The sequence below is a fragment of the Odocoileus virginianus genome, unplaced genomic scaffold (assembly GCF_023699985.2).
Source record: "Odocoileus virginianus isolate 20LAN1187 ecotype Illinois unplaced genomic scaffold, Ovbor_1.2 Unplaced_Contig_30, whole genome shotgun sequence".
Taxonomy (NCBI): domain Eukaryota; kingdom Metazoa; phylum Chordata; class Mammalia; order Artiodactyla; family Cervidae; genus Odocoileus; species Odocoileus virginianus.
In genome coordinates, this window is record NW_027224347.1 from 1,108,960 (window position 1) to 1,130,642 (window position 21,683).

A 21,683-nucleotide genomic window follows, 5' to 3' on the forward strand; every position below is an offset into this window, starting at 1 on the left:
TTGAAAGCATTCAGATGTCTGCTGGTATTCCACGTTTCCTGTGCCATGCAAAGATGTTCTCTTCCACTTCCTTCCCTGGGTGGGGTATACCTGAAAAAAATCATGCAGATGGTTTTGAGTTGAAAGGGCTTAGAAGACTCTTCTCATAGAAAATACCAGCTAGCCCAAAAGTCCAGGCACAAGTTCTTACCAACAAAGGAACTGAATCCAGCCAAGATCTTCAGTAGAAGATAGTGTGCAGAAAGCTCTTGCCTGTTTTCTTCTTCGCTGCCTGAAGCAGCTTAGGCAGACTGCTTTGCATATCATCCTCCTGCTGGAGACCCTGGCAGAGGTCACAGATGATCAGAGCTCCAAGTGTGGCTGCCTCCAGGTTGTCCTCTATTTCCACGTTGATCACATGCACAGGCTGCCAGGTCTTCTGTTCTCTAGCACACGGATCTTTCACCACCATTTTCTATACTCTCTCAGCACAGGTGAAGATGACATCAAAGGGATCTCTGCACTCTTGAAATCTTTCAGGGCCAGGTTTGATTCTCTCATTTCTTTCCAAGATCTGTAACACACCATTGCTCCTGTAGTGCATTCTGTTTTTGCAGAGAAGGTCCTTGTGCATCTGCTCATATGTGGTGGAGAAATCATATACCACAGGGTGGTTGGGTGCCAGTCCTGGCAGTGTCAGACAGGATCCCACTCCAAAAGACCTGACGTTGAATCCCTTCTTCTTGAGAATGCTGTGGGCTTCCATGCTCCTCTTCATGTTGCTCATACAGACCACAGCCACCCTGAGTGTGGAGGATGACATTATGTTTGCCACTTGGAACTACAGGCTGATGGGTGGGCTTAGAGTCTCTTAAAGGACTCAGAAGCCGGGGAGAAGTCAGCCTAGGTCAAGTTCTTCAGACTAATCTAGTGTCAAAGAACAGATTGTCACCTACCCCAGGTAGGAGGAGAATTTTGATTGATAACTGGGTTAACTCTTGAGTAATTGGATTTGAATAGTGGGCTCTGACTAGAGGATCAGTCCAGGCATCAGAACACTCTGGTGATTATCACCTAAAAATGTAATTTTCCAAAAGAGTGTGGCTACCCCATGGTTGTGTTTTGAAATCTCCACTTAGCCCTTGGGTTCAATTGTGGGTGGGGCTACTATTGATATTAGGCAAAATACCTGGACTACTCCCAAGCTTGTTACCAGCTCCATCCAGTGACCTGAGAACATGCATGTGAGAAACATGTTTGAAATGTCCAAGCTTACACTTAATTCAATTATGCATAAAATTACAAGCGTTGTTTTCTATTTCTTTCCTATAATTGATACTGTAGAATTTTAACTGTCGATCAGGAGAGGATACAGATAGTTTTACCTGTAAGTAATAAAATGATTCACCAGTGTAAAAAGTGATTCCTAGAAAACATCCCTCCTGATAATGTTTGCAGGAGTTACAACACTGCACATCCTCCATTTGATTTTCTTGTATTCATGATGATTCTCCAAGAACTGGAGTAGCCTCCACTGTCTTTCCCATGTCTTCAAGGAGAGCTCTGTCTGACCACTCTATGCTGAAATATAGCAATTTTTTTGTTCCATTTCTTTTGTTACTTTGCACCGTTGACCTAGCAAAGATTATAGACATTAAAGTTATAAATAAGACACGAAACAGTAAGGAGAGACAGTCCGTCCCTTCAAAATGGTGCAGGAAAAACATCCACTCAGAAAGCCAAAGATTTTATATCCCTGTGCCTCCATCAACATAGTGATTGTCACATTGCAATCTCAGTAAACACACTCAGCCTTTTCAAAGTGTGAATCCCAGACCCAGAGCATTAACATCAACCTGGAATATGTGAAAAAGGCAACTTTGGACTCCACACCACAAAATGAGAAAATCTGGGAGTTGAGCCCAGAGATCTGTGACATACAAAGCCCTTCAGATGGTGTGATGTCCACCAAAGACTGACTCATAGCAGAGGTTTCTGAAACTTGACTGGACATTGACCGTCCCTGGGATGTCACTTGACTGGACTCTCCTTCCTCGGGAAGGAAAGTAAGTATGTGACAATTTGATATAATATATAAATCTGATAAGAAAAATAATAATCACTCTGAAGAAGAATTTGTGGACAATTGGTGAATTTTGACTATGTTCTATATTTTGGATTATAGTGTTGTATCAATGTGAAATAATGTGATTTGGTCATTGCACTGCTATGAGATTATCCTTAAGAAGTCACTGCTAAATATTTGGAGACTGAGGGTCATGACACTGCATATTTTGCTAAATAGCACAACAAAAAAACAGACTAAGAATGAGAGAGAGACAGGGCCAGGGGCAGAGGGGGCGGGGGTACAGGAAGGAGGCAAGGAGTTAGGGAAATGTGGCCAAATATTAATAGTGGCTGAATCTAAATGAAAGTTTTATGGGAATTTATAATTTATTAATGTAACTTTTATGTGTTTTAATAATTTTGACCATATACAAGGCTGATCACCGAAGGACTGATGCTTTCAAACTGTGGTGCTGGAGAAGACTCTTGAGAGTCCCTTGGACAGCAAGGAGGTCAAACCAGTCAATCCTGAAGGAAATCAACTCTGAATATTTGTTGGAAGGACTGGTGCTGTGGGGTCTGGCTGCTCATTGCTCAAAAGCCAGTAAACAGGCCAGATTGGTGGAAAGGAAAGTTGCTTTATTTCAGATGCCTGCAACCAGGGGAGAGGGGTGGCAGACATCTGTCCAAAGACCAACTGCCCCCACTGACAAGCAGAGGGTGAGAGAATTTATAGACAGGCAGGCACAGGTGATGGGGGTGTGGGGGTGTGGCACTACATGCAGAAATAGCATAGTCACAATGGTCTGACCAGAATCATCTTGAATGTTTTAGGTATAGCTAATCTTCAGTTACAGGGTCCATTTGTTCCAAGTTCTTTGTGATCAGTTCTCAGAATTGTGGAAGCTCATGTCCTGGGTACATTCTGCTCAATATGTAGGTAATTTCTCTACCTCAGGTTTTAGTATCTATAAGACAGCTCACAGGATATGGCTCAGAATATTATCTACAGCCCTTGAGAAAGAACTGAAGGTCCTTGACTATGCTTGATGACTACATTATTATTAGTCTCCTTAGACTGTTTTCCTTTGTTTTAGCATTTCTCACTTCTCTGATTAAACTTATTCTTTGATTAAAGTTTTCTGCAGGCAAAAGGAAGACAGAGGACATGGGAGGGGGGCAAGGACCATATGGTCCTGCTCTACTTCATAATGACATAAATGTCTTATTTATTGAAAATAATATATGTTCACACACAATTCAAGGATGAAAAGTTGTGGAGAAGGGGTTGGTTTTGACAGATGCAGAGAACCATAATAACTTTACTCATGTGGATACAATGGAAAGGGTGTTAGAAATACAGCTCTAAATCTGGGTTCCTTGGAGTAACAGCCTCCCCTGGAGTCTTCAGGCAAATGCATAAAAATCTCTGCTCCCTGATGTCCAACTCTCAGAGTCCTCCTTGATTCATCACATTGTATTCTATGAAGACTGCATTTGAAGCACGTAAGTAAGTTATTTACTGATATGGTATAAACTTTGGGGAAGGTAAGAAAATTACAGCATCAAGACTAATCTGTTTAGGGGAACCAAATCAGACATTTGAAAATATTAAGACCTTTGTTTGGTGTTAAGTAAGCAGACTGATATCTAATATTCTCCAATTTAGAAACTCATAATAATAAACTTCTTCCAGGATAGCATCCAAGCTCCTTAACTTGTAATCACAGCCGAAATACTTTTGCTTCTATCTTTTTACCATTGAATATAGATGTGATCACACAACCATACAGGGTGGCAAACTGTTTAAAATATTCAATGAGTTAAAAATATTTAAATGCATTAAATATTTCTACGACAGAAGCTTATCCTTAAACTCCCAAAAGACTTCATGTCATTCCCCACCTAATTGACCTCCATCCAATGACATCCCATAGCCAAATAGACTGAATTATTCATTCCATCTGGTTCCCCTAGTATTTTTTCTTCGTATCACTGTTATCTTTCTTTATCATATAGTTTTCTTTAACTATATAAACATTCATTTCTCTGTGAGATTATTACCTCATTTACAGATAATATCTTGTTCATCTTCCCATCCTATATTGTTCCTGGCTCACTCACTGTGGAAAAGAATCAGATAGACGCTATGAACTCTGAGTACAGTCTGAAATCTTGATTGTGTCTGTTAACAGGGGGTGAGGTCCCAGTACTCTGCTCCAGGTATGACTTCCTTTAACCATACCGTTGTTAGCCACACAGTCTTCTACTTTGTGGGCATCCCTGGCCTTGAGGACCAGCATGTGTGGATTTCCATCCCCTTCTTCATGTCCTATGTCATCGCCCTGCTTGGGAACAGCCTGCTCATCTTCATTATCCTCACAAAGCGCAGCCTCCATGAGCCCATGTACCTCTTCCTCTGCATGCTGTCTGGAGCAGACCTTGTCCTCTCCACATGCACAGTCCCTCAGGCTTTGGCCATCTTCTGGTTCAATGCAAGGGAGATCTCCCTGGATCGCTGCATCACTCAACTCTTCTTCATCCATTCCACCTTCATCTCAGAGTCAGGGATCTTGCTGGTGATGGCATTTGACCGCTACATTGCCATATGCTACCCACTGAGATACACCACTATTCTTACACATACACTGATAGGGAAAATCGGTGTGACTATCTTTTTGAGAAGTTATGGTACAATTTTCCCAATAATATTTCTTCTGAAAAGGCTAACTTTTTGTAAAAGTAATATTTTTCCAACCACTGTTTGTGAGCACATCGCCGTGGCCAAATTTTCCTGTGATGACATACGAGTAAACTTCTGGTATGGATTTTTTGTCCTATTGTCAACAGTGACCTTAGATGTTGTGCTAATATTTGTATCATATATGCTTATTCTCCGTGCTGTCTTCCGCATCCCTTCTCGAGATGCTCGCCACAAAACTCTCAATACATGTGGCTCCCATGTCTGTGTCATCATACTCTTTTATGGACCTGGGATTTTCTCAGCTTTCACGCCTCGATTTGCACATCATATCTTACCCCATGTCCATATCTTACTGGCCAATGTCTGCATTCTGGCTCCTACTATGTTGAATCCCATCATTTATGGGATCAAAACTAAACAGATCCGGGACCAGGTATCTCAGGTTTTGTGTCAAAAAAAGATATGACTTTGGAAATGGAAGCAAAATACTGTTTTCTCAACATTTCTCACTCAGAGTCTGAAAAATGAACCAGCTCACCTTCTTACTTCATTCTGACTCTAGATAGGTATTTGGAAAAAGATAAATTATGGATAATCGCTAGATTATACATTCGTGGTTTGTTGCATGCCTTGACATAATGATGCAGTTCTTATTTCTCTTATCTACTTTGGGGCATGGCTGTATATATTCTTCCCTCTGTCTGCTCTCTCACAAGGTTTTAATTTTCACAGGCTCACCTCTACCCACATTCATTCTGTTACTTGTTCTATCAGAAGGAAGGGAGGGAGGAAGCGAGGTTCGGAGGAGGGAGGGAGAAAGGACAGAGAAGGAAGAGAGGAAGGAAAGGAAAGTTTCAGAGGGAGGGAAGGAGGGGAAGAAGCATGCAAAAACCTCTGGCATCCATATATTTCCCCATTGTTTTTCCTCTGTATCCCTTCTTTTCCTCCTCTTGCTCCTCCTCCTCTTTCTTGTCTCCTTTTCCTCTTCCCCCTTTCCTTCTCCTTCTTCTTTCTCTGTTTCCATCACAGAAAAACACCTGAAAGAGCTCTCTCTATATATTCAGGTTTAGATACTTTTCTATTTTTTTAATCTCATACCAATCATTTGCCTTTCATATTGCATGCATGTTACAGTGATCTCTACCCTGCCAAATTCAATGGTCAATATTCATTCTACATGATAAATAAGAAATATATCACACAGCCAAACAGCTCTCATTCTTGAAAATTCTCCCTCATCCCACATCAGACAATATATTAGAAATAAAAACTGTATAAAATTACTTATTTCTTATAAAATGGAGATATTAACTGCTAATATTTTACAAAAGATTGCTATATGTTTTCTATGGTGTATTTGTGTGCAGGTAAATAATTTTTTTTAATTTGGACTATATTCCACCTACTATTCCAGAATGTACCTTTCTCACTTAGCAAAGTAATGTAGACATATGCCCATGCTAAATTGTACACCTCTAGTCATTAGCAATTGCAACCAGGGATGGTGAGCTGATGAGCCCTGAGAAAACTCAGGATATGAAAACACAGGATACTGGCCCCAGATAACTGAGGTGCATATCAAAGGAATGATTTCAGTGAGCCCAGACTCTTGCATCTTCCCATACATAGAAAAGCACTAAATTCCTTAACTTGGGATATCTGGTTTTCTTTAATTAGCAATAATCTTTTGTCATTCAGACCACCTGTCCTTGGTTGCAAGGACCTGGCTTCCTTCAACCTTGCCTCCTCAGAGCAGTTCTCTCAGGGTTATTTGACACACTGCCTCCTCAGGCTTGAAGTCCTAAAAGTTCCTGCCAAATAAATAAAACTCTCAAAAAAATTCTTTAAAAACCAACTGTAAAAAATAAAAGTAAAAAAAAAACCCAACTATGTACTTCTGCAGGCATTTTGATCATCCTTCCATTGTTTTTATACAAAGATGTACTATAATTTAGCCAGTAATCTTGTCAAAAAGCATTTTTAAAAGCTATACTCTTTTCAAAAAGCGTTTCTCATATGTAATTTTTTATTTCCCAATCAAGAGCAGGCTCAGCATTCTCTAAATATAACTTCCTAAGTGTCCATTATATCATCTGAGATAGATAAGTGATCGTAGATAATGAAATACATAAAGAAGTTACACATATTGCATTAGCCACTGTGGTTGACCTTTTTTTCTTTGATTTTTACACATATTTTTATGCGTCTAACTCAATGAAACTATGAGCCATGCCATGTATGGCCACCCAAGATGGACAGGTCATGGTGGAGAGTTCTGACAAAACACTGGAGAAGGGAATGGCAAACCACTTCAGTATTCTTGCCTTGAGAACCCCATGAACAGTATGAAAAAGCAAAAAGATAAGATGGACAGGGAAGCCTGGCATGCTGCAGTCCACAGGGTCGCAGAGTCAGACACAACTGAGTGGACTTACATATCCAAAACTATATTTCATATAGACTACAAAAAATCTATGTGAAATCTGTTTATATTTTACATACATATACTTATAATTATTTATAATATAGTTTTAACATAATTTTAGCTGGTTATAAAATAAATCAGTTCATGGAAGAACCATAATTCACCTAGCCATTTGACTTTTATTAACTTGCAGTATATTTCAAATTTTTCAGTTGTCTGAGAAAGTAATGCTTATTAAAACATTTTCCTATCCATTTCCTCATTTTTCCTATCCACTATTTTTAGTTTACACATGCTTCCTTAAGTGGTTGAAATATGACTTTTTTCCTTTGATTTTTCTTTTCCCATTGTTTTCCTAGTGTGCCTTAAAGTGTTTAAAAATCAAACAAAACTAACATTATTTTAATGTTTGGTTTCTACTTAATTTAGCATTTGAATAATTATGGTCAGTGCTTTTAAAACGTCTGCTGATTTTAAAAGACAAAATAACAAAGATCACTTTCAGTTAAGTTCAGTTCAGTCGCTCAGTCGTGTCCAACTCTTTGCGACCCCATGAACCACAGCACACCAGGCCTCCTTGTCCATCACCAGCTCCCGGAGTCCACCAAAATACATGTCCACAGAGTCAGTGATACTATCCAACCATCTCATCCTCTGTCGTCCCCTTCTCCTCCTGCCCTCAATCTTTCCCAGCATCAGGGTCTTTTCCAATGAGTCAACTCTTCACATGAGGTGGCCAAAGTATTGGAGTTTCAGTTTCAGCATCAGTCCTTCCAATGAACACCCAGGACTGATCTCCTTTAGGATGGACTGGCTGGATCTCCTTGCAGTCCAAGGGACTCTCAAGAGTCTTCTCCAACATCATAGTTCAAAAGCACAAATTCTTTGGTGCTCAGCTTTCTTTATAGTCCAACTCTCACATCCATACATGACTACTGGAAAAACCATAGCTTTGACTAGATGGACCTTTGTTGGCAAAGTAATGTCTCTACTTTTTAATATGCTGTCTAGGTTGGTCATAACTTTTCTTCCAAAGAGTAAGCATCTTTTAATTTCATGGCTGCAGTCACCATCTGCAGTGATTTTGGAGCCCAAAAAATTTTTGAATGTTTTGAATTTTAAATGTTAAGGTTTATATAAATCTTTGTATAATATACTGCTACATGGCATACTGTGTTCTAGCAAACTAGTGGATTCTTTGTGAATATTTACATCTGTGTAACTGACAGTATAAATATAAATATATTTATTATATATATATATAATATAAAGTATAAATATAAATATAAAATTGTTATGAACATAAGCATTAATAAACATCTGCTATATTTTGTGTCCCTGATGTACACTGTAAAATAAAAACAGATTCTGAAAATTTTTACTGCATATATGAGCAACTGGATTGCAGTCAGGTTGAATTTTTTTTTTAATGCACAAAAAAATTTTAAATATACAATTTATAAATTGTAAGATAATTCATCATTTACATAAATTGAATAAAATCCAATAGCAATGTGCAAAGGTAAGATACCATTTTCAATTAAATTATATTTTTATTGGCTTTAAATTTTGAAAAATATTTGTACAATGTTTGGAGTTAAGCTTTATTTGAGGCAAAATGAGGACTGCAACTCAGGAGTCAGGTTTCCAGATAGTTCTGAGAAACTCCTCCAAGGAAGCGAAGGGAGGAGCCAGGGTATATAGAAGTTTTGTAACTAAGGGTAGGTAGTCAGGAACGTCAAAAGATTACTGTTGATTAAAAAAAAAAAAAAAAGGTACCTCGAGGTAAGGAATTTAGTGCTCTTCTATGTAAGGGAAGATGCAAAAGTCTGGGCTTACTGAAATCATTCCTTTGATATGCACCTCAGCTGTGCGAGGGGCTTCCCAGGTGGTGCTAGTGGTCAAGAACCTGCCTGCCAATACAGGAGACCAGGTTTGATTCCTGGGTCGGGAAGATCTCCTGGAGGAGGGCACAGCAAACTACTACAGTATTCTTGCCTGGAGAATCCCATGGACAGAGGAGCCTGGTGAACTATGGCCCATAGGATCACAAAGAGTCACACACAACTGAAGCGACTTAGCAGTTAAGACATTCAGTTCCATCATCCTACCAAAACACACCCAGGTTCCCCTTCCTAGTCAACTATTCCCACTAACCCTGGGAGCCTTTTATCTGTTTTCTATGCTTACATTTTGCCTTTTCCAAAATGCCCCACGAATGGAATCATATAGTTTTTAACTGAGCTATTTGCTTTAGTTGTTGAATTATAATGGTTATTAATATATTTTAGATACTAGACCTTTAGCAGATATGTAATTTGAAAATATTTTCTCCTATTCAAGGGACTGTCTCTTCACTTTCTCAATAATGTCCTTTTAAGTACAAAAGTTTTCACTTTTAATAAAGTTGAATTTATCTAATTTTATGTTGTGTTGTTTGTGCTTTGGTATCATACCTAATTTTTTTACTTTGCTTCCCATTGCTTTTGTTTACTAAAAGGATACTGTTTACACATAATGGCCTGCCTCAAGGAACCCTGCCCCTCTGCCTGAACACCATCCCTTAATGGAGGCTGACTATTCCAGGAGACAGTTGCAAGGAAAATGGCCTTTTTACTTTACTTCCTAAGCTCCTCCCTTGCTCTGTTTTATAAAAGAACCTGGCATCCAGACCCCAAATAAGATGATTATTTTGAGATATTAGTCTGCCATCTTCTCAGTCTTCTGGCTTTCTGAATAAAGTTTATTCCTTGCCTCAACAAATTTCTTAGATTTATTGGATTGTTGTGCAGCAAGTAGAGTGAGCTAGGATTTGATAACAGATTTATAACTGCTTTCTTGTAAGATTTTTATAGGTTTAACTCTTATGTTTATGTTTTTGATCCATTTTGACCAAAATTTTGTATATAGTGAAAAGTAGAGGTTTCTCTTCTTTTGTCTGTGGCTATCTAGTTTTCCCAGCACAGTACATGATAAAGGACTATTGTTTCCCCCATTGAATTGACTTACCACAATTATTTGTCTTTTTTTCCCCCTCAGGGTTGCTATGGGTAGTCAGCAACCTTTTTTTCCTGGTATTATCTTTCTTTAAACTTATTTTTTTAATTGGTTAATAACTGTTTCACAATGTTGTGTCTTTTTTTTGGGTTTGTTTGTTTTATACAAATTCTAGAGCTTTTTTCTGTTTCCATGGAAAATGTGATTGGAATATTTCAATGCATTGAAAAGAAACTGTGGATGGCATTATACAGTATGGACATTTTAACTATATCAGTCCTTCTGGTCCATGAACAAGGATAGCTTTCCATTTGTTTGTCTCCTTCAATTTATTTTACCACAGTTTTGGAGTTTTCAGTGTAGAAATATTCACATCCTTGGAGAGATCTATTCCTAAGCATTTTACCATTTTTCTATTGTGAGCATGATTGTTTTATTTCTTTTTCAAATAGTTCATTGTTAGTGTATAAAAATGCAACTGTCTTTTATATGTTGACTTTGTATCCTGCAACTTTACTAAATTCATTGATAGGTTTTTTAGGGGAGCCTCTTATAAAAATTATATAGAAAATGCAAAATTCTAAAACTCCTAAAGGACAACAGAAGAGAAAATCCAGATGACATTGGATTTGGTAGTAACTTTTGGGATAAAATGATATTATAATCACTGTAGAACTGAAAATTAAAACAACAATGAGATGCCATTGCACACCTAATGAGATGGAGAAAATCCAAAACATTGAGAGCAGCAAATGCCGGCATGGATGTATAGTAACAGGAGTTCTCATTCATTGCTGGTGGGAATTCAAAATGGTACAGCCACTTAGGAAGACAAGCAGCTTCTTACAAAACTAAACATACTCTTACCAAACAGTCCAGCAGTTGCACATCTTGGTATTCACCCACATGAACTAAAAATGTATATCCACACAAAAACTGGTGCATGGTCATTTATAGCAGCTTTAGTTATAATTGCCAAAACCTGGAAGCAATCAAGGTGTCCTTCACCGAGTGAATGGAAAAATACACAATTAAAAATGACATAAAAGATATTCAGGTTGGAAAGGGACACTTAAACCACTATTTCAGTTCAGTTCAGCCGCTCAGTTGTGTCCAACGCTTTGTGACCCCATGGACTGCAACACGCCAGGCCTCCCTGTCTATCACCAACTCCCAGAGTTTACTCAAACTCATGTCCATTGAGTCAGTGATGCCATTCAACCATCTCATCCTCTGTCATCCCCTTCTCCTCCTGCCTTCAATCTTTCCCAGCATCAGGGTCTTTTCAAATGAGTCAGTTCTTCGCATCAGGTGGCCAAAGTATTGGAGTTTCAGCTTCAGCATCAGTCTTTCCAATGAATATTCAGGATTGATTTCTTTAGGATGGACTGGTTGGATCTCCCTGCAGTTCAAGGGACTCTCAAGAGTCTTCTCCAACACCACCGTTCAAAAGAAACACTCCTTTGGTGCTCACTATTAATAAATGATGATTTATTAATAGATTATTAACAGATGAAATGATTGAGTATGTAGAAAATGCTAACAATTCATACAACACTGAGACAGATTAGCAAGGTTATAGAATAAAAGTTTAAAAAACAAACTATATTTTTAAATACTAGTAGCAAATAGTTTAAAGCAAAATTATAAACCATTTCATTTATTATAGCACAAAAAGTAAATATGATTTCCAACAGAAACTCTACAAACCAGAAGAAAATGGCACGATATATATATTTATTTATTTATTTTTCTCATCTGCCTAATTATGTCTATCCCACTGTGGAAACCAGTTTTTGTAAAACAAACCTTTTCAGATCACAGATTCTTGTCTCTGCACATTGAACCCACAGATAAAGCCTGGAATTCTCTGTTTTGCATATAGGGTTATCATTACCATCTTTCTAAATTCCATATATATGTGTTAGTATACCGTAATGGTCTTTATCTTTCTGGCTTACTCTGTATAATGGGCTCCAGTTTCATCCATCTCATTAGAACTGATTCAAATGAATTCTTTTTAATGGCTGAGTAATATTCTATGGTGTATATGTACCACAGCTCCCTTATCCATTCTACTGCTGATGGGCATCTAGGTTGCTTCCATGTCCTGGCTATTATAAACATTGCTGCGATGAACTTTGGGGTGCACGTTTCTCTTTCAGATCTGGTTTCCTTGGTGTGTATGCCCAGAAGTGGGATTGCTGGGTCACATGGCAGAATCCTTGCTAGTTGCTGTGGTAGCCTAGGCAAGCAAATCAAAATCTAGGTTTGTAACTGCTTCAAGTTTATGAAATTGAAACCTAAAGATCACCAATTACAAAGAGCCACTTTGGCTTAAGCTATAGACAATTAATATTTAAAGTGAAGAAAGGGAAGAACTACAATCAAGAATACTCTACCTGGCAAGACTCGCATTCAGGTTTGGTGGAGAAATTAAAATCTTTCCAGACAAGCGGAAGTTAAGAGAATTCAGCAACACCCAACCAGCTTTACAAGTACTAAAGGAACTTCTCTAGTCAGGAAACACAAGAGAAGAAGACCTACACCAAATAAACCCAAAGCAATTAAGAAAATGGTAGTGGGATTATACATATTGGTAATCACCTTAATTGTAAACGGATTAAAGCACCAACCAAAAGACAAATTGGCTGGGCAGATGAAAACATGTGCATGTATGCATTTCCACTTACCACATCACTCTACTTCACCCCCAAACTGTATGTAATTATTTTATATTATTAGATTAATCATGTTTCCATTATGGCTTGCAATTGTAATTATCATTTTTTTTGTTGTTTTGGTTGGGCTATTGATTGTGAAAACTAATAAACATCTTTACTATTGTGATTATGCAACTATTATTCACTTAATATCATTGTATCATGATTGGTCAACAGAAAATAATACAATTCTATTTCACTAAAGCTACCATTTAATAGAAAACTTATAATCACTTTTTAAAGTCCAGACGCATATCAGGATTATCTTGAAATATTTTGAAAAATACAAATGTCCAGGTACTTCTACTCTTCTACAAAACACCAGATATGTTTCTAATGAGCAGCCATGTTTAAAAACAACTGGACTATATGATGATCTTTTACTTTTATCTAGTTTGTTTCACTTTTTCTATTTCATATTCAGTGCTCCCATTTCATTTAGTTTGTTTTCCAATTTCTCCATCTCTTTTTTGTTGTTCTTTCTCAAGCCTTTATCAAGTGTAGTAGAAAAGCTTTTATATACATACATATATCCATATATATAGCATATATATATATATATATATTAGAAAATTTATGAATTTTGCCTGGCTAAAAAAATTTATGACATTTCTTTTTTTTTTTCAATTTTCTTGCTTGTGCTTTGGGTGTCATGTCCAAAAAAAATCATTGTCAAGGCCCATATCAAGGAGCTTTATTTCTGCATTTTACTCTAGGAGTTTCAGGGTTTCAGGTCTTATATTTAAGTCTTTAATATGCTTGACTTAATGTTTGAGTTGTGTAAGATACAGGTCTAGTTTTATTCTTTTAAATGTGAACATCTAATTATCCCAGTTATTAAACATTTTATTGAAGAGACTATTTTTTTCCATTGAGTTTTCTTGGCTCCCTTGACAAATATTAGATAACCATATTGGGTTATTGGGTTTATTTGGCTTGGGTTTATTTCTGGGCTTTTGATGACATTTCGATTCCACTTGTTTGACTTAGTATGAATAGAATGTTAGATTTCTAATTTATAGTCTTTCAAAGCTTTATAGTTCCATGTATTTTGACATCTAGTATTACTACTGTTAACATTCTAGAAAATTTATTACCTTAGTGATTTAAAATAAAAACTTGCATGGGGCTTGAAAATTCTAATCCAATTTTTTTTTTTTTTATTTTTATTTTTTTTTCCATTTATTTTTATTAGTTGGAGGCTAATTACTTTACATCATTACAGTAGTTTTTGTCATACATTGAAATGAATTAGCCATGGATTTACATGTATTCCCCATCCCGGCCCCCCCTCCCACCTCCCTCTCCACCCGATCCCTCTGGGTCTTCCCAGTGCACCAGGCCCGAGCACTTGTCTCATGCACCCAACCTGGGCTGGTGATGTGTTTCACCCTAGATAATACACATGTTTCAATGCGGTTCTCTTGAAACATCCCACCCTCACCTTCTCCCAGAGTCCACAAGTCTGTTCTATACATCTGAGTCTCTTTTTCTGTTTTGCATATAGGGTTATCGTTATCATCATTCTAAAGTCCATATGTATGTGTTAGTATACTGTAATGGTCTTTATCTTTCTGGCTTACTTCGCTCTGTATAATGGGCTCCAGTTTCATCCATCTCATTAGAACTGATTCAAATGAATTCTTTTTAATGGCTGAGTAATATTCCATGGTGTATATTTACCACAGCTTCCTCATCCATTCGTCTGCTGATGGGCATCTGGGTTGCTTCCATGTCCTGGCTATTATAAACAGTGCTGCGATGAACATTGGGGTGCACGTGTCTCTTTCAGATCTGATTTCCTTGGTGTGTATGCCCAGAAGTGGGATTGCTGGGTCATATGGCAGTTCTATTTCCAGCTTTTTAAGAAACCTCCACACTGTTTTCCATAGTGGCTGTACTAATTTGCATTCCCACCAACAGTGTAAGAGGGTTCCCTTTTCTCCATACCCTCTCCAGCATTTATTGCTTGTAGACTTTTGGATAGCAGCCATCCTGACTGGCGTATAATGGTACCTCATTGTGATTTTGATTTGCATTTCTCTGATAATGAGTGATGTTGAGCATCTTTTCATGTGTTTGTTAGCCATCTGTATGTCTTCCTTGGAGAAATGTCTGTTGAGTTCTTTGGCCCATTTTTTGATTGGGTCATTTATTTTTCTGGAGTTGAGCTGGAGGAGTTGCTTGTATATTTTTGAGATTAATCCATTGTCTGTTGCTTCGTTTGCTATTATTTTCTCCCAATCTGAGTGCTGTCTTTTCACCTTGCTTATAGTTTCCTTTGTTGTGCAAAAGCTATTTTAAATTTCATTAGGTCCCATTTGTTTATTTTTGCTTTTATTTCTGAAATTCTGGGATGTGGGTCATAGAGGATCCTGCTGTGATTTATGTCGGAGAGTGCTTTGCCTATGTTCTCCTCTAGGAGTTTGATAGTTTCTGGTCTTACATTTAGATCTTTAATCCATTTTGAGTTTATTTTTGTGTATGGTGTTAGAAAGTGTTTTAGTTTCATTCTTTTACAAGTGGTTGACCAGTTTTCCCAGCACCACTTGTTAAAGAGGTTATCTTTTTTCCATTGTATATCCTTGCCTCCTTTGTCGAAGATAAGGTGACCATAGGTTCGTGGATTTATCTCTGGGCTTTCTATTCTGTTCCATTGATCTATATTTCTGTCTTTGTGCCAGTACCATACTGTCTTGATGACTGTGGCTTTGTAGTAGAGTCTGAAGTCAGGCAGATTGATTCCTCCAGTTCCATTCTTCTTTCTCAGGATTACTTTGGCTATTCGAGGTTTTTTGTATTTCCATACAAATTGTGAAATTATTTGTTCTAGTTCTGTGAAAAACACCGTTGGTAGTTTGATAGGGATTGCATTGAATCTATAGATTGCTTTGGGTAGTATAGCCATTTTGACAATATTGATTCTTCCAATCCATGAACACGGTATGTTTCTCCATCTGTGTCCTCTTTGATTTCTTTCATCAGTGTTTTATAGTTTTCTATGTATAGGTCTTTTGTTTCTTTAGGTAGATATACTCCTAAGTATTTTATTCTTTTTGTTGCAATGGTGAATGGTATTGTTTCCTTAATTTCTCTTTCTGTTTTCTCATTGTTAGTGTATAGGAATGCAAGAGATTTCTGTGTGTTAATTTTATATCCTGCAACTTTACTGTATTCATTGATTAGCTCTAGTAATTTTCTGGTAGAGTCTTTAGGGTTTTCTATGTAGAGGATCATGTCATCTGCAAACAGAGAGAGTTTCACTTCTTCTTTTTCTATCTGGATTCCTTTTACTTCTTTTTCTGCCCTGATTGCTGTGGCCAAAACTTCCAAAACTATGTTGAATAGTAGTGGTGAGAGTGGGCACCCTTGTCTTGTTCCTGATTTCAGGGGAAATGCTTTCAATTTTTCACCATTGAGGGTGATGCTTGCTGTGGGTTTGTCATATATAGCTTTTATGTTGAGGTATGTTCCTTCTATTCCTGCTTTCTGGAGAGTTTTAATCATAAATGGATGTTGAATTCTGTCAAAGGCTTTTTCTGCATCTATTGAGATAATCATATGGTTTTTATCTTTCAATTTGTTAATGTGGTGTATTACATTGATTGACTTGCGGATATTAAAGAATCCTTGCATTCCTGGGATAAAGCCCACTTGGTCATGATGTATGATTTTTTTAATATGTTGTTGGATTCTGTTTGCTAGAATTTTGTTAAGGATTTTTGCATCTATGTTCATCAGTGATATTGGCCTGTAGTTTTCTTTTTTTGTGGCATCTTTGTCTGGTTTTGGAATTAGGGTGATGGTGGCCTCATAGAATGAGTTTGGAAGTTGACCTTCTTCTGCAATTTTCTGGAAGAGTTTGAGTAAGATAGGTGTTAGCTCTTCTCTAAATTTTTGGTAGAATTCAGCTGTGAAGCCATCTGGTCCTGGGCTTTTGTTTGCTGGAAGATTTCTGATTACAGTTTCGATTTCCTTGCTTGTGATCGTTTTGTTAAGATCTTCTATTTCTTCTTGGTTCAGTTCTGGAAAGTTATACTTCTCTAAGAACTTGTCCATTTCTTCCAAGTTGTCCATTTTATTGGCATAGAGCTGCTGGTAGTAGTCTCTTATGATCCTTTTTATTTCAGTGTTGTCTGTTGTGATCTCTCCATTTTCATTTCTAATTTTGTTAATTTGGTTCTTCTCTCTTTGCTTCTTAATGAGTCTTGCTAATGGTTTGTCAATTTTGTTTATTTTTTCAAAAAACCAGCTTTTAGCTTTGTTAATTTTTGCTATGATCTCTTTAGTTTCTTTTGCATTTATTTCTGCCCTAATTTTTAAGATTTCTTTCCTTCTACTAACCCTGGGGTTCTTCATTTCTTCCTCCTCTAGTTGCTTGAGGTGTAGAGTTAGGTTATTTATTTGACTTTTTTCTTGTTTCTTGAGGTAGGCCTGTAATGCTATGAATCTTCCCCTTAGCACTGCTTTTACAGTGTCCCATAGGTTTTCGGTTGTTGTGTTTTCATTTTCATTCACTTCTATGCATATTTTGATTTCTTTTTTGATTTCTTCTATGATTTGTTGGTTATTCAGAAGCGTGTTGTTTAGCCTCCATATGTTTGAATTTTTAATAATTTTTTTCCTGTAATTGAGATCTAATCTTACTGCACTGTGGTCAGAAAAGATGACTGGAATGATTTCAATCTTTTTGAATTTACCAAGACTAGATTTATGGCCCAGGATGTGATCTATTCTGGAGAAGGTTCCGTGTGCACTTGAGAAAAAGGTGAAGTTGATTGTTTTGGGGTGAAACGTCCTATAGATGTCAATTAGGTCTAGCTGGTCCATTGTGTCCGCTAAAGTTTGTGTTTCCTTGTTCATTTTCTGTTTAGTTGATTTATCCATAGTTGTGAGTGGGGTATTAAAGTCTCCTACTATTACTGTGTTACTATTAATTTCCTCTTTCATACTTGTTAGCGTTTGCCTTACATATTGCGGTGCTCCTATGTTGGGTGCATATATATTTATAATTGTTATATCTTCTTCTTGGATTGATCCTTTGATCATTATGTAGTGTCCATCTTTGTCTTTTTTCACAGACTTAATTTGAAAGTCTATTTTATCTGATATGAGTATTGCGACTCCTGCTTTCTTTTGGTCTCTGTTTGCGTGGAATATTTTTTTCCAGCCCTTCACTTTTAGTCTGTATGTGCCCCTTGCTTTGAGGTGGATCTCTTGTAGACAGCATATATAGGGGTCTTGCTTTTGTATCCATTCAGCCAGCCTTTGTCTTTTGGTTGGGGCATTCAACCCATTTGACATTTAAGGTAATTATTGATAGGTATGGTCCCATTGCCATTTATTTTGTTGTTTGGGGTTCACGTTTATACCACCTTTCTGTGTTTCCTGTCTAGAGAAGATCCTTTAGTATTTGTTGAAGAGCTGGTTTGGTGGTGCTGAATTCTCTCAGCTTTTGCTTGTCTGTAAAGCTTTTGAGTTCTCCTTCATATCTGAATGAGATCCTTGCTGGGTAGAGTAATCTAGGTTGTAGGTTATTCTCTTTCATTACTTTAAGTATGTCCTGCCATTCCCTTCTGGCCTGAAGGGTTTCTATTGATAGATCAGCTGTTATCCTTATGGGAATCCCTTTGTGTGTTATTTGTTGTTTCTCCCTTGCTGCTTTTAATATTTGTTCTTTGTGTTTGATCTTTGTTAATTTGATTAATATGTGTCTTGGGGTGTTTTGCCTTGGGTTTATCCTGTTTGGGACTCTCTGGGTTTCTTGGACTTGGTTGGCTATTTCCTTCCCCATTTTAGGGAAGTTTTCAGCTATTATCTCCTCGAGTATCTTCTCATGGCCTTTCTTTTTGTCTTCTTCTTCTGGGACTCCTATGATTCGAATGTTGGGGCGTTTCACATTGTCCCAGAGGTCCCTGAGGTTGTCCTCATTTCTTTTGATTCTTTTTTCCTCTCTGCTTCATTTATTTCCACCATTTTATCTTCTAATTCACTTATCCTATCTTCTGTCTCTGTTATTCTACTCATGGTTCCCTCCAGAGTGTTTTTGATCTCATTTATTTCATTATTAATTTTTAATTGACTTTTTTTTTATTTCTTCTAGGTCCTTGTTAAACATTTCTTGCATCTTCTCAATCTTTGTCTCCAGGCTATTTATTTGTAACTCCATTTTGTTTTCAAGATTTTGGATCACTTTTATTATCATTATTCTAAATTCTTTTTCAGGTAGATTCCCTATTTCCTCCTCTTTTGTTTGACTTGGTGGGCTTTTTTCATGTTCCTTTAGCTGTTGGGTATTTCTCTGCCTTTTCATCTTGTTTAGATTGCTGTGTCTGGAGTGGGCTTTCTGTATTCTTGTGGTCTGAGGTTCCTTTTTATTGTGGAGGTTTCACCCAGTGGGTGGGGTTGGACGATTGGTTTGTCAAGGTTTCCTGGTTAGGGAAGCTTGTGTCAGCGTTCTGGTGCGTGGAATTGGATTTCTTCTCTCTGGAGTGCAGTGGAGTGTCCAGTAATGAGTTTTGCGATGGGTCTCTGTGTTAGGTGTGACTTTGGAGAGCCTGTATGTTGACACTCAGGTCTATGTTCCTGCGTTGCTAAAGAATTTGCATGGTATGTCTTGTACTAGAGCTTATTGGCTCTTGGGTGGTGGTTGGTTTTGGTGTAGGTATGGAAGCTTTTGGATGGTCTCTTATTCCTTAATGTTCCGTGTAGTCAGGAGTTTTCTGGTTTCCTCAGGATTTGGGCTCAAGTCTCCTGCCTCTGGATTTCAGTTTTATTCTTCCAATAGTCTCAAGGCTTCTCCAACTATACAGCACTGATAATAAAACTTCTAGATTAATGGTGAAAAGATTCTCCACCGTGAGAGACAACCAGAGAGGTTCACAGAGTTACATGAAGAATAGGAGAGGGAGGAAGGAGATAGAGGTGAGCATGAGGAGAAAAAGGGGACTCAAGAGGAGAGAGACAGATCTACGCAGTTATCTGTTCCCAAAGTGTTCTCCGTAGCCCAGACACCCACAAAGATTCACAGAGTTGGATTGGGAAGAGAAGGGGAATGGAGGAAATAGAGGTGTTCTGAGGTAGAAAAGAGAGAGTCAAAAGTGGGAGAGTATCACCAGACTCCTGAATAGAAATGGGAACTGAATATTGGATTCTTAAATGACCAAAATTTATATCACATACTACTGGAAAACAAAGATTGAAAATCTAGTGTAGAGGTTAGACTCTTTGAAATACAATATTTTTTTTAAAAATTTTTTTTTATTTTTTAATTTTTATTAGTTGGAGGCTAATTACTTTACATCATTACAGTAGTTTTTGTTATACATTGATATGAATTAGCCATGGATTTACATGTACTCCCCATCCCAGTCCCCCCTCCCACCTCCCTCTCCACCCGATCCCTCTGGGTCTTCCCAGTGCACCAGGCCCGAGCACTTGTCTCATGTACCCAACCTGAGCTGGTTATCCGTTTCACCCTAGATAATATAGATGTTTCAATGCTGTTCTCCTGAAACATCCCACCCTCGCCTTCTCCCAGAGTCCACAAGTCTGTTCCATATATCTGAGTCTCTTTTTCTGTTTTGCATATAGGGTTATCGTTACCATCTTTCTAAAGTCCATATATATGTGTTAGTATACTGTAATGGTCTTTATCTTTCTGGCTTACTTCGCTCTGTATAATGGGCTCCAGTTTCATCCATCTCATTAGAACTGATTCAAATGAATTCTTTTTAAGGGCTGAGTAATATTCCATGGTGTATATGTACCACAGCTTCCTCATCCATTCGTCTGCTGATGGGCATCTGGGTTGCTTCCATGTCCTGGCTATTATAAACAGTGCTGCGATGAACATTGGGGTGCATGTGTCTCTTTCAGATCTGGTTTCCTTGGTGTGTATGCCCAGAAGTGGGATTGCTGGGTCATATGGCAGTTCTATTTCCAGCTTTTTAAGAAATCTCCACACTGTTTTCCATAGTGGCTGTACTAATTTGCATTCCCACCAACAGTGTAAGAGGGTTCCCTTTTCTCCACACCCTCTCCAGCATTTATTGCTTGTAGACTTTTGGATAGCAGCCATCCTGACTGGCGTATAATGGTACCTCATTGTGGTTTTGATTTGCATTTCTCTGATAATGAGTGATGTTGAGCATCTTTTCATGTGTTTGTTAGCCATCTGGAAATACAATATTTAAAAACAAAAACAAAAACACACAAAAAATTTAGAACTGTATATGAAGTTCGGTTTAAAGATAGGGTTTCTCTCTCTCTCTCTCTTTTGTTTTTTTGGCAAGGTTATAGTGAAATGAAAATGAAAGTTAAGGAATCATAGAGGAGTATTAGAGGACTTTAAAAGGAAATAGGAGAAAAAAACAAGAAAAAGAAAAAAAAAAGAAAAAAAAAAAGAAAAAAAAAAGAAAAAAAAAAGAAAAAAAATTTTTTTTTCCTAATTAAAAAAATCGTAAAAATATATGAAAATGAAAGTTGAGGAGTAATGGGGGAGTAATAGGGAATTATAAAAGAAAATAAAAGAGAAAAAATAAAAAAAAAAAAAAAAAGGAAAAAAAAAATTTTTTTTTTAATTAAAAAAAAATATGTACATATATATCTAGGAATTTCTCTGGAGTTGTTGCGGTCAGCGTAGGTTCAGTTCAATTTCAGATAGCTCCTCTTTCCAGCTTACACTTCTCGATATCTGTAGGCCCCTTCCCCGTGTAGTCGGTGTTACCTTCAGGGATTTTAATCTGTTCAACTGGTCCTTTTTGAAGAGGTTTCCCTTTTTTTTTTG

The 21,683-nt window shown here is 37.4% G+C and overlaps 1 protein-coding gene and 1 pseudogene across 1 annotated transcript; one reads left to right on the plus strand and one right to left on the minus strand.

Annotated features, from left to right (window-relative positions):
* Window positions 1-220: 220 nt before the first annotated feature.
* LOC110136018 (RNA polymerase II subunit A C-terminal domain phosphatase SSU72 like protein 5-like) lies at window positions 221-802 on the minus strand (annotated as a pseudogene).
* Window positions 803-4,271: 3,469 nt separating this feature from the next.
* Window positions 4,272-5,216, plus strand: LOC110136017 (olfactory receptor 52B4-like). The gene has a single exon (XM_020891443.2). The coding sequence runs from the start codon at window positions 4,272-4,274 to the stop codon at window positions 5,214-5,216; it is 945 nt and encodes a 314-aa protein (XP_020747102.1).
* The last annotated feature ends 16,467 nt before the right edge of the window (window positions 5,217-21,683 follow it).

Coding starts and splice junctions, on each gene's coding strand:
- LOC110136017 (XM_020891443.2), top strand. CDS start 4,272: ATGACTTCCTTTAACCATACCGTTGTTAGCCACACAGTCTTCTACTTT.